General features: G+C 38.7%; 1 protein-coding gene across 3 annotated transcripts in view; it reads left to right on the forward strand.

The window, feature by feature from the left end:
- BCAS3 (BCAS3 microtubule associated cell migration factor) overlaps positions 1 to 17,692 on the forward strand; it is a 592,536-nt gene that overhangs the window by 20,079 nt on the left and 554,765 nt on the right. For all 3 annotated transcript variants that reach the window (XM_007464906.1, XM_007464904.1, XM_007464905.1), the window contains exon 5: positions 542 to 648. In XM_007464906.1, the coding sequence (XP_007464968.1) occupies positions 542 to 648 (107 nt within the window). The remainder of the gene's footprint in view (positions 1 to 541; positions 649 to 17,692) is intronic.

Consider the following 17,692-nt stretch of genomic DNA (forward strand, 5'->3'; position numbering starts at 1 on the left):
TGCTGCAATGAACATTGTAGTACATGTCTCTTTTTGAATTATGGTTTTCTCAGGGTATATGCCCAATAGTGGGATTGCTGGGTCATATGGTAGTTCTATTTTTAGTTTTTTAAGGAACCTCCATACTGTTTTCCATAGTGGTTGTATCAGTTTACATTCCCACCAGCAGTGCAGGAGAGTTCCCTTTTCACCACACCCTTTCCAGCATTTATTGTTTCTAGATTTTTTGATAATAGCCATTCTGACCAGCATGAGGTGATACCTCATTGTAGTTTTGATTTGCATTTCTCTAATAATTAGTGATGTTGAGCATCTTTTCATGTGCCTCTTGGCCATCTGTATGTCTTCCTTGGTGAAATGTCTATTTAGGTCTTCTGCTCATTTTTTAATTGGATTTTTTGTTTTTTTGATATTGAGCTCCATGAGCTGTTTGTATATTTTGGAGATTAATCCTTTGTCTGTTGTTGCATTTGCAAATATTTTCTCCCATTCTGAGGGTTGTCTTTTTAATTTGCTCCTTTGTTACTTAATTCTAATGTAGATACATCAAGAAATCTGGAATTTCATGAAATACATAGCACAGGGAATGAGCCACCTTTGCTGATTATGATTGGCTACAGTGATGGAATGCAAGTCTGGAGCATCCCTGTAAGTATGAAGATGGTTGAATCCCTGAAATATAATACTTTTCAGCATGCTAGCTGGTGTGAAACCTGGCAATATTTTCTCTAAGGTCTCATCCATTTATTTTGCAAGCAATTGCTAAGAGACCGCTGTGTGTGGAACCCCATACTAGGCCCAAGGGCTAAGGGGAAAATGGGAAATTAAAGATGTTGTAAATGATTCGTAAAGTGGGCCAGCAATTGTGGGAATCACTTTACATGGAAGATCTAATTTCTTATCATAGTAACTCTACCTAGTTGGTGTTATTATTATCTTTTCCTGTATTTTTACGGAAGAGTAAAGAGGCTTACAGAAGGCTTTTACAAAAAATAGTGATCATTTTAAAAAAAAGTTTTGAATCAGTTAAAACATTCACATGGTATAAAATTCAGGAGGTATAAGTGGGTAACAAAACTCCCTACCACCACTGTCCCCAATTTCCCTTATCTTGAGCAGTTTCCAGTTTTCTAGGATTTCTAGTTATGTTTCTTTTCCTTATAGCTATATTTTATGCTAATAAGAACATATATACATATAATTCTCCCATCCTGCCCTTCCTTAACAGAAGGGAACATATTATACAGCTCAGTCTGTACATTGCTGTTTTTTACTTATAAATCAGTATTCAGAGAGCTTCTCTATGGAATTTATAACTGCTTATAATTCTGTTTTTTGGATTTTCCTTAATTTACATAACTTGTTTCCTATTATTGGAAAAACTTAAAATTCCCCCCCACCCCCACCCCCTTTCTGGTATTAGAAACAATGATGTAATACATGAATTTGAACAAAGGTTATTTTGTGTCTGTGTATCTATATAGGATAAGTCATAATTTTAATAAATGTTTTAAATTGCCAAATTCTATTCCCAGTTTCCCTCTTCAATCCTACATGTTCCTCTTTGGGATGACCAAAAACAAAATGTACTAAAAGAGGAAGAGGCTTGGTAGGATCACAGCTCAGTGAAGTGTAGTAGGGACTGCATATTTTGGCGTGTACTTAGTTATATTCTCTTTGGCATGGCCTAGATATCATGTCTCTCCTCCAGATTTTGGGGTGGGGGGTGAGTTGGCGGGTGGACCCTCTATTGTGTTTTTTTTTTTTGAAGTTAGAGGCCTGGAGCCAATAGAATTTTAGTTTGTGCCTTTAATAGATGCATTTACCACGTTGTTTGAAGCCTCTTGTTAGTGGGTGGTTCAGTTAGAATTTTTTTTTTTTTTTTTTTTTACCAGAACTGTCTCTGTGTTTAAAGACAACCAACCAACTCTGGATTTAGTTCTTTTTTCTTAAATGTCTTACTTTCCGGCCTATCATTAAGAGGCTAGGATATAGGTGAACTCCTAGACCCTAAACTAAGTCTGGAAGGGGGTAGGCTGAAACCTTATTCTAAAGGGTAACTTCATCGTCTTAGCCAGTGATTCTTTTTGCGGTACACAGGCCTCTCACTGTTGCGGCCTCTCCCGTTGCAGAGCACAGGCTCCGGACGCACAGGCCCAGCGGCCATGGCTCACGGGCCCAGCCACTACGTGGCACGTGGGATCTTCCCGGACTGGGGCACGAACCCGTGTCCCCCGCATCGGCAGGCGGACTCTCAACCACTGAGCCACCAGGGAAGCCCCCCAGCTAGAATTTTTTTCCCTTTCTTTTTGATTCTTTTGCATATTATGGTTACTTCTTAAAGGATTTATAAGCAAACATATATTACCTCAAATTTAATGAAATTCAGGATGTTCCTGAGTGCAGAATTTGGCTAAAAGATTTTTAAGTAATGAATACATTGAACTGCGTAATTCTTTAATATTCTAAGTAAAAATATTGTTTATTCTTTGATAAATCACTTATAATGAACTTTGGTCTTCCATCTAATCTTATAATAATTATATATCATATTATTAGGTATTTAGGATTTTAGGTTTTATATTTCTTACTTTTAAAGATTGGCATCATTTTGCAGAGATAGAAGAATCCTGTTAGTATGTCATGGAATGAGTGTCCTCGTGTTTTTGCCTTTGGGGATGTGTAGTTGACGTTTTTTCAAGGCCCTGCAATGTTGTTTGTAATTTAAGTATCACGCCAAAGGCATAGACAAAGGACTTAAAAACGTGGCAGTCTTTGCTTGCTTGCTTTTTCCTACCAAGAGAAATATTTCTAGGTTGTGTTCAAGAGGAGAGGATTTTGTAAATTTAACTTTTTCTTATTAATAGAGACTACATTGTGATTCTTTACACTGTTGACCGACTTGAAGGCAAAGAGGAAGCTACAGCTTTAACAAGGTTGGGCCTTGTGGGATTAGGGATGTTGACTGGATTGAGCACATTTCTTTGGTGGTACTCAGGCTACTCACTTGCTTTGGTTATAATTAGAGGTATCACTTTTAATAGTTAATTTGTGTCTGGTTCTGAGTAACTTAAAGGTCTTATGAGGAAATTACTTCTTTACAGTAATTTTTATGCCCAGATTGTATTTTGAGAGATTTAAATAATCTTTTCTTCATGGAATTTTCATTGACTAACAGTTGTTTTTATTTATTTGTTTATTTATTTGGCTGCATTGGGTCTTAGTTGTGGCATGCGGGATCTTCATTGTGGCATGCGGGATCTTTCGTTGCGGCTCGCGGTCTTCTCTGTAGTTGTGGTGCGTGGGCTCCAGAGCCTGCAGGCTTAGTTGCCCCGTGACATGTGGGATCTTAGTTCCCTGACTAAGGATCGAACCTGAGTCCCCTGCATTGGAAGGTGGATTCTTAACCACTGGACCCCCAGGGAAGTCCCAGACAGTTGTTTACTGTTGTAGTAATATAGCCCTGTGAGGACTGGTTCAAGAATTAGAAGGCAGTTTGGAAAAATAAGCTCCTTCTGTTGCGCTGATTGAGCTCTTACTATGTTCAGAGAACTTTATATACACATTATCTCATCTGTTGTATACTGTGAGGGAGAAGTTATCCTATTTTACAGGTGGTGAGGTCACACTACTTATAAGAGGTGGAATTGGAATTCAAACCCAGTTCTGACTTCAGATTCAAAGCCCATGATCTAAGAGCTCTATTTCCCCTATGTGATAGCAGAAGATATGCCATGCAAGTAGTATGGCACGTTAGTTTTAGTTTTCATTGTAATAGGTTACAAAGTACCTTCATATATTCATCTTTTATAGACTAGTGTGACTGTTACCCATTACTCTAACTAAATCCTTCTGAAACTTGTTTATCACTAGTCAGTTATTCAGTAATCATTTAAGTGTTACCATGTGCTAGACACTGGGGAGCTTATGTTGGTCAACGTAGAAATAATCCTGGCTCTTAGGGATCTTCTCAGACCATAAATTGTATTTGCTTTTCAGTAAGTGCGGGTGGGCAGAAATCAAACCCTGTCCAAACTACAGCTCAGTTTTTTCTTCAAGTTTGTGCACAGGGTTCCCTTCTGTTGATTTTATGTAACTGTCCCACCTGTGAGTCTCAGATTAAGAAAATAAACATCCTGGCTAAACATGTAAAAAAATTGTCTATTTATGTAAGTGCACAAATATGAACAAAGCTTAGATGATATCTAGGAACATAGTTAAGTGGAGTTAGCTCAGAAGCAGAACTGTGCAGAAGTAATTTCTCTGCTGCCCAATCACTACCACTTTGTATATGAGATGGCTGCAGGAAAACACCAGCTTTCATAGCTTTCCCAAGCTGTCAGGCCCCTTCTTTCAACACATCTGATGCAACATAAGAAAGAATGATTATTTGTGATGTTGATATTCTGGATAAATAGGCCCTTTTCCCACCTGTGCCTAACAGTGAAATTGCTTCTTTTTGGTAATGTAAATATAGGCTCTCTTGCTTAAAATTCTTAATTAAAAAAAAAAAAGTCAAAGTTATACATGTGCATGGACTAAAGACTGAATAATTTCATGGGAGTCATATGAAAAAAACAGTAGTTGTATATTCTTCCTTTCTTAACTCCCATAGTTCTTTTAGCTCTTGCTATCTTTGCATTTATTTGTTATTTTATTTTATTTATTTAAAAAAATATTTATTTATTTATTTGGCTGTGCCAGGTCTTAGTTGCAGCACACGGGATCTTCGCTGCCCCATGCAGGATCTTTAGTTGCGGCATGTGGGCTCTTAGTTGCGGCATGTGGGATCTAGTTCCCAGACCAGGGATCGAACCCGGGCCCCCTGCATTGGGAGCGAGGAATTTTAACCACTGGACTACTAGGGAAGTCCCTGGTCGGGACTTCAGTTATTTTAAAATATCTTGCTTACATTCTCTCTCTTTTTTTTTTAACATCTTTATTGGAGTATAATTCCTTTACAATGGTGTGTTAGTTTCTGCTCTATAACAGAGTGAATCAGCTATACATAAACGTATATCCCCATATCTCCTTCCTCTTGCGTCTTCCTCCCACCCTCTCTTGCTTACACTCTTGATTTTTTTTTTCGGCCAGTTTTACACATAGATTGACTTGATGCCATGAACTGTGAGAACGTAAAAATGTTCATTTATTCATTACAATTCTTGGATAAGGTATGTATTTTGAGCAAAATAGACATGGCCTTTGCTCGAATGGAGCTAGTAGGAGAAATGGATTTAAATAAAAATAAATTAATAGACAAATTGTAATATGAAGAAAATAATAAGAGATTATAATAAGGAAGCGGCATAAAAGTTAATTAAGATTTAGCCACAGTAAGATTGGAACAGCAAGTAGTGAAGTCAGAGGCTTTGAGGCGGAAATGTTCTTTTCTCTGTAGTGGGACATTGATTTAGATTTCTTAAGTTTTTTTCTTCTTAAAGAATATTGAGATAAATATCTTTATGAACATGTAATTTGGAGGGATCAATAAAAGTAAATATACTAAAACTCTTGATAGATTTACCAAATTGCATTCTTATAAAGCCATGCCATTTATTCTCACATCATTCATTTATTAATTCATTCACTCAGAAAAGATTTATTGATTGCCTTTTATATGTCAGACCCTGTTCAAGGTGCTGGGAAAACAACAATGAGCAAAACAAAACCATTATTCTTATGGAATTTCCATTCTAGATAGGTGGGTTGGAGGGTGGGGAAGATGATAATAAACATGTACCATGCTTTGATAATAAACAAGTTACCAAGTGTTAAGGTGTAGTGGTTGATATTGTTGTGGGTTGCTATATTATATGAGGTGGTCTTGGAAAGCCTCTCTCAAAGACCCCCTGAGCAGAAGTGTGGAGGAGTGATACTTATGGGTATTTGAGGGAGAGGCATTCAAAGGCAGTGCTCTCTCATAGGATTATGTTGTTATTTTTAAAATTTTGTTTATTTTTGGGTCTGTTGCTGTGCGCAGGCTTTCTCTAGTTGCAGCGAGCGGGAGCTACTCTTCATTGCGGTGTGTGGGCTTCTCATTGCAGTGGCTTCTTTTGTTGCAGAGCACGGGCTCTAGGGTGCGCGGGCTCAGTAGTTGTGGCAGACGGGCTTCAGTAGTTGTGGCTCACGGGCTCTAGAGCACGGGCTCTAGAGCTCAGGCTCAGTAGTTGTGGCACATGGGCTTAGTTGCTGCACGGCCTGTGGGATCTTCCCGGACCAGGGCTTGAACCCGTGTCCCCTGCATTGGCAGGCAGATTCTTAACCGCTGAGCCACCAGGGAAGTCCGGATTATGTTTCCTATATTTAAGAGCAGCAAGGAGGCAATTTGGTGGAGCTCAGTGGGCAGGTGAAGAATGCTAGATGGTGTCTCAGAGGTGGTGGTAGGCTAGAGTTTTGTAAGGTAAAAGCTTACAAAATGAGCTTTGGAAGAACTTCAGAAGTTTCACAGGGAAATCACCTATGCCCACCACCTAGATTATACCATGAAAATTTTTACTATACTTACTTTGTCTCCACCTGTAGGTCTCATTGGATGCATTTCAAAGTGAATTGCAAACGTCAGCATACTTTCCCCTAACTACTTTTGCATTAACTAAAGTTCAATATTTGATGAGTTTATTTTTTATTTCTTTAAATTTTTATTTATTTATTTATTAATTTTTGTGGCACGCGGGCCTCTCACTGTTGTGGCCTCTCCCGTTGCGGAGCACAGGCTCCGGACGCGCAGGCTCAGCGGCCATGGCTCATGGGCCCAGCCGCTCTGCGGCATGTGGGATCTTCCCGGACCAGGGCACGAACCCGTGTCCCCTGCATCGGCAGGCGGACTCTCAACCACTGCGCCACCAGGGAAGCTCCATTGATTAATTTACACACAATTAAATATATAAATCTTAATACGTAAATTTCCTGAACTTTGACAAGTGCATGGTAACCCAAATCTCTGTCAAGATATACAGTAGATCTTGATTATCACTCAAGACATTTCCTTCATACCTATTCTCAATTTTTCCTCCATCCCATCCATGAAACAACCACTGTTATTTTTTTTTCCATCGTAGATTAGTTTTGCCTGTTTTAGAACTTTCTGTACTATTATACAGTATGGACTCTTTTTGTATAAGGCTCCTTTCACTCAGCATAATGTTTGTGAGAGTCACTCTTGTTGATTGTCCCTTTTAATTGCTGAACAGTGTTCCAATATATGAATATACCATAGTTTATCCCTTCTCTTAATGAGGGATAGCTGGCCTCTTAATAGCCTTTGCCTGTTATGAATGAAGCTGCTGTGAAGATTCTTCTGTAAGTCTTTTTGTAAACATATGCATTTATTTCTCTTAGATAAATATCTACAAGTGGAGTTGTTGCTTTATAGGGTAGGAATATAGTTAGTTTTATAACAGACTTCCAAACCTTTTTTCCAAAGTAGTTGTATCGTTTTACATTTCCCCCAACAATGTATGAGTTGTACTGTATCCTTGCCAACATTTGGTATTGTGTCCATCATTTTAATTTTTTTTTTTTAGTTGCGGCATGCGAACTCTTAGTTGTGGCATGTGGGATCTAGTTCCCTGACCAAGGATTGAACCCAAGCCCCCTGCATTGGGAGCATGGAGTCTTAGCCACTGGACCACCAGGGAAGTCCCATCTTTTTAATTTTAGCCGTTCTGGTGGGTGATACCTTGCGGTTTTAATTAGCATTTCCCTGATGACTAATAATGTTGAATGCTTTTTCATATATTTGTTGGCCATTTGAATATCTTTTAGGGATTATCTGTACAGTTTTTTTGCCTGTTAAAAAAATTGAGTTGTAGAAGCCAATGAGAACTTTGAACAGAGGTAGACAGTGATGCCTCTTATAAAAATAGGGTGTGACAGCTACTGAGCCCACGTGCCACAACTACTGAAGCCCGCGCGCCTAGAGCCCGTGCCCTGCAACAAGAAAAGCCACCGCAGTGAGGAGACTGCGTACCACAACAAAGAGTAGGCCCCACTTGCTGCAACCAGAGGAAGCAACAAAGACCCAACGCAGCCAAAAATAAATAAATAAAATAAATAAATTTATTTAAAAAAATAGGGAGTGATAAGGAGCAGATTTGGGTGGAAAGACAGTGAGTTTGTGGACTATGGACTGTTGCTGGTCTATGAACTGTTGATAGTCAGTGAAATGTTTGTTACTGTTTGCAACAAGATAAGTACAGAAGTTGAGAGTAAGCTTTTGGAAACCTATAGCTGTTTGCCAGTTGCGCATCATCCAAACCTGTGTTTGTCATTTACAGTCGTATCTGTTTGTGCCAGAATGGAAATTAAAAAAAAAAAAAAGTAATTGAGCCTTCATAACATGGTTTGACAAGCAGTATCAGTGGGCAACCAGTTGGAGGAGGAGTTGTTCATGACAATGAGTGTGTTTTAGACATTGTGCCGTCATATATTATTTCATTTAGCACAAGTAACATCTCTATGATCATTAATATTCATTTTAGTGGTTGTAAGCTCTCCGTGGACATGAAATGAGATATAGAAGTTTCAGGGAGGAGATTTGAATTGCAGGATGAGGATTTGGATTTATTAATTTTTCAGCCAGTATGAATTCATTAAGAATCTTTGAGTAACAGAGATACATTCCAAAATCCATATTTAATAAAGGTTGGTTTTGCAGTGGCTTTGGAATGAATAGAGAATAAAGGAGAAAAGAAAAGGATATGAGGCCAGTTAGGAGTCAGTTTCACTTCCCTGGTGGCACAGTGGTTAATTCGCCTGCCAATGCAGGGCATACGGGTTTGAGCCCTGGTCCAGGAAGATCCCACATGCCGTGGAGCAACTAAGGCCGTTGATGGTTGTCGCTGTTCCTGTTGTTGGATGCGGGCACGGAGCCCGAGCCCCACAAGTCCCAGCTGTCTGAGCTCCTCTTGTCGGCTGAGGCCCGTCAGTTTCACATTGTCTACTTGGGAGACGTTGAGAGCCTGAACTGAGTTAGTTGTATTGGTAACTGATAAAACATTTAGAAGAGAAGAATCAAAGATGTTTCCAAGATCTTGATTTGGGGTTGGTGCTGCCTGGTATGTAAGATGGCATAGTTTTAGAAGAAATAGAATTTGATTATTAGAATTAGACTTACATTATTTTGAAAATTTTATAAGGCAAAATTGCACTTTATAGTTTAAATAATAAAGTGTTGCCATTAAAAATTTTCAAAATAGTACCTTTGTAAAAAGTCCTGAAATTTTTCCATACTTTTTTTGCTGTTAAATGGCTACTTAGCTTTCTCATCCTCTTTTGAAATTCTTAATATCTTAAACAAATCTTGAAAATGTATTTATTACAGCACCTAGAAGATGAGAGTTGCATTGTATGAAACGGTATATTTTTAGGTTCAGTAAGTTAAGATTTGAAGTGTTTTCTTGGAGCTTTTGAATATACTGCAAAGAAATAACACTAGGTGTCGCTAACACATTGAGCTAAGAAAAGTATAGCTGTTCCCTTGAAAGATTTGCCCTAAAGCTTTTAGTGTAGCTTTTACACTTTTTGTGTTGCCTTTACACAAAAAACTTCAGAGAAAACATGCAAGGACATATTTGAGGTGAATTCCAATTAGTTTATTATTTGTTAGAAGTTGGGTGCCAACAGACCTTGCCATGTCAAGATTGCTAGCCAGGAAACAATTTTTATGGGTTTCATTTGGGAACAATATAAAGTCAGTGATTTGGGTAACCGGCAAGCAGAGAAAGTTTGAATATGGACCCAAATCAAAAAATTGCCTTTGTTGAGAGTATCTTATTTTTTTTGGTCCACTGTCTTATTACTGGAAAGAGAAGTAATGGATGGCTCTTTAGTCACCTGGCAATGAAAGATATTTGGGTGTCATGGAGTGAATAGAAGCAGAAATGAAGAATAATACTGAAGTAACTTGTGGAATCCATTCATATTAGTAGAGGCAATTTTTTTTTGTAGTGTATGTTTCTTAAGGTGTCACTTTAGAGAAGTCTTGTATCTGAAGTTTAGTCTTTCCAATGTTTAAATAGTGGCTTTATGTGACTTTTGTTGATTTGAAAAGTGAGTTTGAAATTTTATTATAAATTGGTATTTTTGTTTGAAGTATTTTTGATGTTTTTCCACTCTAAAATGGAAGATATTCTTTGGACACAAGCTGACTTATGAGTGTGTGGAAGACAGCTTTTTCTTTTCTTATAAATGTTACTGCGTATGTTAAACATCATAAAGTGCACAGATCGTAAGTGTGCAGACTGAATTTTTATATGTGTATGTAACCTTCTGGGCACCACTCAGATTAAGACAGAACATTTGGAGCAACTCAGGAGTCTCTCATGCCACTTTCCTGTCAATACTGTCCTCATACCTCCACGTAACCACTATTCTGACTTCTATCACCAGAGATTAGCTTTTTCTATTCTTGAACTTAAAAAAAGGGGGGGATGGGGGGGCATAGATAACCCAATCTATTCTTTTGTGTCTGGCTTCTTTCTCTCAACAGTGTGACTATGAGATTCTTTCATGTTATCGTACGTAGAAGTAATTTGTTCTCATTTTTGCTATATACTATCTTATCATGAATACAATGCATTTTATTTCATTTATTTAAAAAAAAATTTCTTATTTATTTATTTGGCTGTGTTGGGTCTTGGTTGTGGCACGCAGGCTCTTCGTTGTGGCACTCAGGCTTCTCTCGAGTTGTGGCGCTCGGGCTCCAGAGCACGCGTGCTCGGTAGTTGAGGTGCACAGGCCCAGCTGTCCCCGGCATGTAGGATCCTAGTTCCTTGACCAGGGATTGAACCTGCGTCCCCTTCATTGGAGGGCAGACTCCCAACCACTGGACCACCAGGGAAGTGCCACAGTGCATTTTTAAAAGTTCGTTATACACCTGATAGACATTTTTGTTGGTTCTACTTTTTGAGCATTATGGATAAAGCTGCTCTGACGTTCTTGTAAGTGTTCCTTGGTGGATATGTGCTGCACCCATTTCTCTTGGATATAGACCTAGGAATGGATTTGCTTTGTCATAGTGTAGGTGTATGTTTAACTTCAGTAGATACTGCCAACCAGTTTTCCAAAGTGGTTTTACCGATATGTACTCCTACCAGCAATGTATGAGTTTCATTTGCTCCACATTTTCATTAGCTCTTAGTATTGTCAGTCTTACTAATTTTAATAATTTTTTTGTGTATGTGTTGGTATCTCATTGTGGGGTTTTAAAGATGCTTTTATTTTGCAGTAATTTTAAACTTTCAGAAAATTTTATAACTATTACAAGGAACTCCTGTTACTCATTACCCAGATTTACCAATGAAGGACATTTTGCCCCTTTTGCTTTATCATTCTCTCATTTTTTTTTTTCCTGTGAAGATTTTTTTCGGAACCATTTATAAGTAGGAGAATTTATGCCCCCCCTTTTCCATAAATAATTCAGTATATATTTCTTGGGAATAAGCACATTATCTTTTACAACCATAGCACTATTATCAAAACCAGGACATTTAAATTTGATACAATACTATTTTGTAATCCACAGTCCATTTTCTGGTTTCGTCATTTGTCCTAATAGTCTTCTTTATAGGTTTTCTTACATTTTCACTTTTGTAATATTGTCTTTTGATGAAAGAAATCCAGATCAGATTTTAAGTGGTTTACTCTATTTTTTTTTTTATTTTTGGCTGCGTTGGGTCTTCGTTGCTGTGCACGGGCTTTCTCTGGTTGCGGCGAGCAGGGGATACTCTTCGTTGTGGTGCGTGGGCTTCTCATTGCAGCAGCTTCTCTTGTGGAGCACGGGCTCTAGACGCGCCCGCTTCAGTAGTTGTGGTGTGCAGGCTCAGTAGTTGTGACTCACGGGCTCTAGAGCGCAGGCTCAGTAGTTGTGGCGCACAGGCTTATTTGCTCTGCGGCACGTGGGATCTTTCCCAACCAGGGCTCAAACCTGTGTACCCTGCATTGGCAGGCGGATTCTTAAACATTGCACCACCATGGAAGCCTGGTTTACTCTATTCTTAATGCTTTTTGTATCCTTGTTTACTCTAAGGCCATGAAGATATTCTCCTGTGTTTTCTGTTAGAAGGTTGTTGTTATTACCTTTACATTTATAATCCTTTTGAAATTTTTGGTGTATGGTATGACATAGGGGTCAAGGCTTTTTTGAATTAAAAAAAGAAAAAGAAAACAACTAACTCATTCAGCACCATTTCCTGAAAGGACTGTTCTTTCCCCACCAAATATGAGCATGTAATTCTTGCCAGCTCTGTGTTTTTGCTCTTTCTTTTTTGTTTTTTGGTCTCTTTTCAAATTGATTTTTAAAACCTTTTAATTTTGAAATAATTATAGACTCATGGGAAGTTGCAGAATATTAGAGTTCAGGGTACACTTCCCCCAGTGTCCCCCAGAGGTGACATCTTATGTGACCTGTAGTACAATATCAAAACCAGGAAATAGACATTTACATTGATTTTTCAAAAAATTTTGTCTTTTCCAGTTTTATTTAGATATAATTGACCTACTATATTGTTTTTCTTTTTTTTTTTGCTGTGCTGAGCAGCATGTGGGATCTTAGTTCCCTGACCAGGGATGAAACTGGTGTCCCCTGCATTGGAAGCACAGAGTCTTAACCACTGGACCATCAGGGAAGTCGCTACGTTGATTCTTTTTTTAAATTTTATTTATTTATTTTTTATACAGCAGGTTCTCATTAGTTATCTCTTTTATACATATTAGTGTGTACATGTCAATCCCAATCTCCCAATTCATCCCACGCCCCCACATTGATTTTTAACACCATAAATTATGGTCGTTTTGCCCATTTTGAACTTTATCTAGATGGATTCATAGGATATGAGCTCAGATTTTCATCTGCAGACACAATGATTAATCTTGAGACTTAAGTCCCATTTTTTTTTCCGATTGACCACATATGAATATTCTTCAACCCTGGCCTAGGGGTTATTTGCAGCTAGACGGAGTGTGCATTGATCACACGGTTCTCATTTATGCCTTTGCTTTTTATCTTCTTTCTTTATGTGTACGTTTCTGGTTTAAAGAGTATTGGTCAGCTTGATGTGAACTATCAGAAGTGATAACAAAATTAATAAATAATTGTTTTACTATTTTATTTATTTATTTATTTATTTATTTATTTATTTTTATGGTACGCGGTCCTCTCACTGTTGTGGCCTCTCCCATTGCGGAGCACAGGCTCTGGATGCGCAGGCTCAGCAGCCATGGCTCACGGGCCCAGCCGCTCCGCAGCATGTGGGATCTTTCCGGACCGGGGCACAAACCCGTGTCCCCTGCATCGGCAGGCGGACTCTCAACCACTGGGCCACCAGGGAAGCCCAAGGCTAATACTCTTTTAAATAAGAAATTAACTAAAATTATAATGCATGAAGGTATGCAAATACAAGTTATATATGTTTGTGACTTATTCTTGCCATTATTGGCATTTTGGACCAGATGATTCTTTGTTATGGGGGGCTATTCTGTACATTGTAGTTGCCACATCTGTGGCCTCCATCTACTAGATGCCCAAAGCAACTCCCTGAATTGTGACAATTAAGAACGTCTCCAGACATTGCCAAACATCCTCTGGTTAAGAACCACAACTCCAGAGAAAATTTTGGTTGAAACTACTGGCTTAGGTACATATAATTTGATGGGAAAAGTTGTTGCGTGTAGTTAAGAATACTAAAGAGTTACTGTGCATATATATGTACACACACACACCACACACCCACTTTAGTAAGAATTGTTTAAAATTGGAACTGAAATATCTGTATTTTTAAATATTAAAATCCATTATAAACTATATTATAAACTATCCATTATAAACCTGTTCTTTCCCTTAATATTCATTCAGGTTGATTGGCAATAATCAGTTGTCTCAATTTTTTCAGATGGGAAGAGTGAGATAATAGAAAGTATTAGTTTTCTGGGGACCTTAAAAAGAAATGGAACTAGGATTTCTATTTTCTAAATTTTGTTCATATTCAATTTAATGTTTGAATTTTGGACATAGGACCAAAGGAATGAAATGGAGAATTTCTGATTTCCTAATTCTTGATTCAATTTACCTGTGAGTTTCAGTATTTTCTGGGAATCTTGATTTTACATTAGCAGTTGGGAGAATTCTTCATAAGGCTCTCTAGAACTGTGATCATGTCTAATGGTCTTTGTATCTCTGGTGCCAAGTACATTGTCTAGCAGTTAGTAGGGTGTGTGTGTTTGTGTGTGTGTGTCTATTTACATATATATTTACATATGTACGTGTATATGTATATATGCACATGTATATATGTGTATACATGTTTAATAAACGTGTTTCAAGATTTCAGCCTTTTGCTGGATATTTTCATCAAAGTGTGCTAGAGACTCAATATCAGAAAGATCCAAACTAAATTTCATAATCTTTTGCTGTTTGCTTTCATTCCATTCCATTCCCAATCCATCCCTTCTTCCTAAAATCTTTTTTAAATTAATTAACAGAAGTCTCATTTTTCCATTCAGCCATACTGGAACTTTAGGGTCTATGCCACGTATTAGGAGGTGTAAATGTAACTAAGTAAGGGCTGAGCCCTGCCTTGAGGAGATCATATTTTACTTGTGTGCGATGTCACTACATAATTGCAGTCTATGTTAGTGCTTCCCAAATGGGAGTGATTTTGCCCTCAAGGAAACATTTGTCTATGTTTGCAGACATTTTTTATTGTCACTATTAGGAGCTGCTACTGGCATCTAGTGGATAAAAGCCAGAGATGCTGTTAAACATCCTACAATGTACAGGACAACCTCCCACAACAAAAATTGTTCAGTCCAAAATGTCGGTAGTGCTGAGAAGCCCTGGTCTATGAGATTTGTGTTACGTTGGAGGGTTGAATAGAGTGCTGTAGAGCACTGAGCAGTGTTGGGATGTTTGGGGAATTTTGACACTTGTGTTGCATAGTAAAATTTCATAATATTAATATAAATAATGGCAACTATTTAAAAAAATAATCGGAGCATACCACACACATTATTTTAGGCACATTGCCCATTATTGTCTCATTATCCTGTCAGTTTAACTAGTTAGTGTTATTCCTGTTTTACAGATGAAAAAAATTGAAGTTCATATTTATCCAGCTCAGCTTCTTTAATAGATGCCTTAAAAAAGAGACTATTTTTTATTTATTTTAAAAAATAAATTTATTTATTTATTTGTGGCTGTGTTGGGCCTTCGTTGCTGTGCGTGGGCTTTTTCTAGTTGTGGCGAGCTGGGGCTACTCTTCGTTGTGGTGCGTGGGCTTCTCATTGTGGTGGCTTCTCTTGTTGTGGAGCACGGGCTCTAGGTGTGCGGCCTTCAGTAGTTGTGGCTCGCGGGCTGTAGAGTGCAGTCTCAGTAGTTGTGGCGCACGGGCTTAGTTGCTCTGTGGCATGTGGGATATTCCTGGACCAGGGCTCGAACTCGTGTTCCCTGCATTGGCAGGTAGATTCTTAACCACTGCACCACCAGGGAAGTCCCAAAAAAGACTGTTTTTTAGAGCAGTTTTAGGTTCATAGTAAAATTGAGCTAAAAGTACGAAGAGTTTCCGTATACCTCCTGCCCCCCCAAACACACAGCCTCCCTGCTATCAGCATTCCACATCAGGAGTGGTGCATTGTTAGAATCGATGAACCTACACTGACACATCATTATCACTAAGAGTCCATGGTTTACATTAGGGTTTACTTCCAGTGTTGTACATGCTATGGGTTTTGACAGATGTATAATGACGTGTACCCACCATTATAGGGTTATACAGAATAGTCTCACTGCCCTAAATATCCTCTGTGTTCTGCCTATGTATGCACTGCTCTAAAAGTCTTGTGGGTACCCTTCTCTGGCAACCACTGGTCTTTTTACTGTCCATGTAGTTTTGCCTTTTCCAGAATGTCATATAGCTGGAATCATACAGTATGTAGCCATTTCAGATTGGCTTCTTTCACCTAGTAATATGCATTTAAGTTTTCCCCATGTCTTTTCATGGCTTGATAGCGCATTTGTTTCTAGTGCTGGGTAATATTCCACTGTCTGGAGGTACCACTGTTTATTTATGACAGACACTTTTAGAAAATTAAGATATACATACTATAAAATGTACAAATCTCAAGTCTGTAGTTTGATGACTTTGTGTGTGTTTTATATATGTTTATACGCAAATAAGTCAAGCTACCATTGAGAACAAAATGTAGAACATTTTTCTTACTCAGAAAGTTCCCCAGTCACTACTAGCCCCAAGCTAATCACTATTCTGACCATAGATTAGCTTTGCCTCATTGAACTTCATGTAAGTAGAGGTACACAGTATGTGCTACTTTGCGTCTGTCCTTTGCACTATGTCTTTTTAAAATTCACCCATGTTGTTGCATGTTGCAGTAGTTGTTTTTTAATTTTTATTTATTTTCCTTTTTTTTTTTGGCTGCGTCGGGTCTTAGTTGCGGCACACGGGATCTTCGTTGAGGCATGCGAGATCTTTCGTTGCGGTGCGCAGTCTCTTCGTCGTGGTGGGTGCGCTTCTCTCTTGTGGTGTGCGTGTTTTCTCTCTCTAGTTGTGGCACGCGGGCAGTAGGACGTGTAGGTGCTGTAGTTTGTGGCATGCAGGTGCATCCAATAGTTGTGGCATGTGGGCTTAGTTGCCCCGCGGCATGTGGGATCTTAGTTCCTGGACCAGGGATCGAATCTGCGTCCCCTGCATTGGAAGGCAGATTCTTTACCACTGGACCACCAGGGAAACTACCACCAGTAGTTTGTATTTTTAATTTTTTTTCATTACTGGGTTTTATTCCATGGATCGAATGTACCACAGTTTGTTTAGCTCCTCTTTTGATGAGCATTTGTGTTTCTGGCTTTTGGCTGTAGTAAATAAAGCTCCTATGAACATAATTGTAGATTTATGTACTTTAGGAGTAGAATTGCTGGGTCATAGGTTAGGCATGTATTTAACTTTATTTGAAATTACTTGGAGTTTTCCAAAGGGGTTGTACCATTACACACTTACATCCGCAATATCTGAGAGTTCTAGTTGCTCCATTTCCTGCGACCATTGGTTCTGTCAGTCTTTTCGTTTTTTTAATAAATTTATTTATTTAATTAATTTATTTTTGGCTGCGTTGGGTCTTTGTTGCTGTGCGCGGGCTTTGTCTAGTTGTGGCGAGCGGGGACTACTCTTTGTTGCAGTGCAAGGCTTCTCATTGCAGTGGCTTCTCGTTGCAGAGCACGGGCTCTAGGTGCACGAGCTTCAGTAGTTGTGGCTCGCAGCCTCAGTAGTTGTGGCTCGCGGGCTCTAGAGCTCAACCTCAGTAGTTGTGGTGCACGGGCTTAGTTGCTCCACAGCATGTGGGATCTTCCCAGACCAGGGCTCGAACCCGTGTCCCCTCCATTGGCAGGCGGATTCTTAACCACTGCGCCACCAGGGAAGCCCCGGTCAGTCATTTTTTTTATCATCTTTTCAATATTACAAGTTTGTGGGATATCTGTTTTACAGAAGAAAAAAACCTTAGGCTTCTTTTTGATATAATCCGTTTCTCTTTGGTTAGATATCTACTGCAAAGCTATCTTCAATCAACAGATTATATCAGGGTAGGTTTACAATACGAGTATAATATGACAAACTCTTTTAAAAGTGGAAAAAGTCTATAAGCCAAAATTGGCTTATCTGCAGTGCTGTTTTCTCTCTTTCCC

This window comes from Lipotes vexillifer, unplaced genomic scaffold (genome assembly GCF_000442215.2).
Source record: "Lipotes vexillifer unplaced genomic scaffold, Lipotes_vexillifer_v1.1 scaffold788, whole genome shotgun sequence".
Lineage (NCBI taxonomy): Eukaryota > Metazoa > Chordata > Mammalia > Artiodactyla > Lipotidae > Lipotes > Lipotes vexillifer.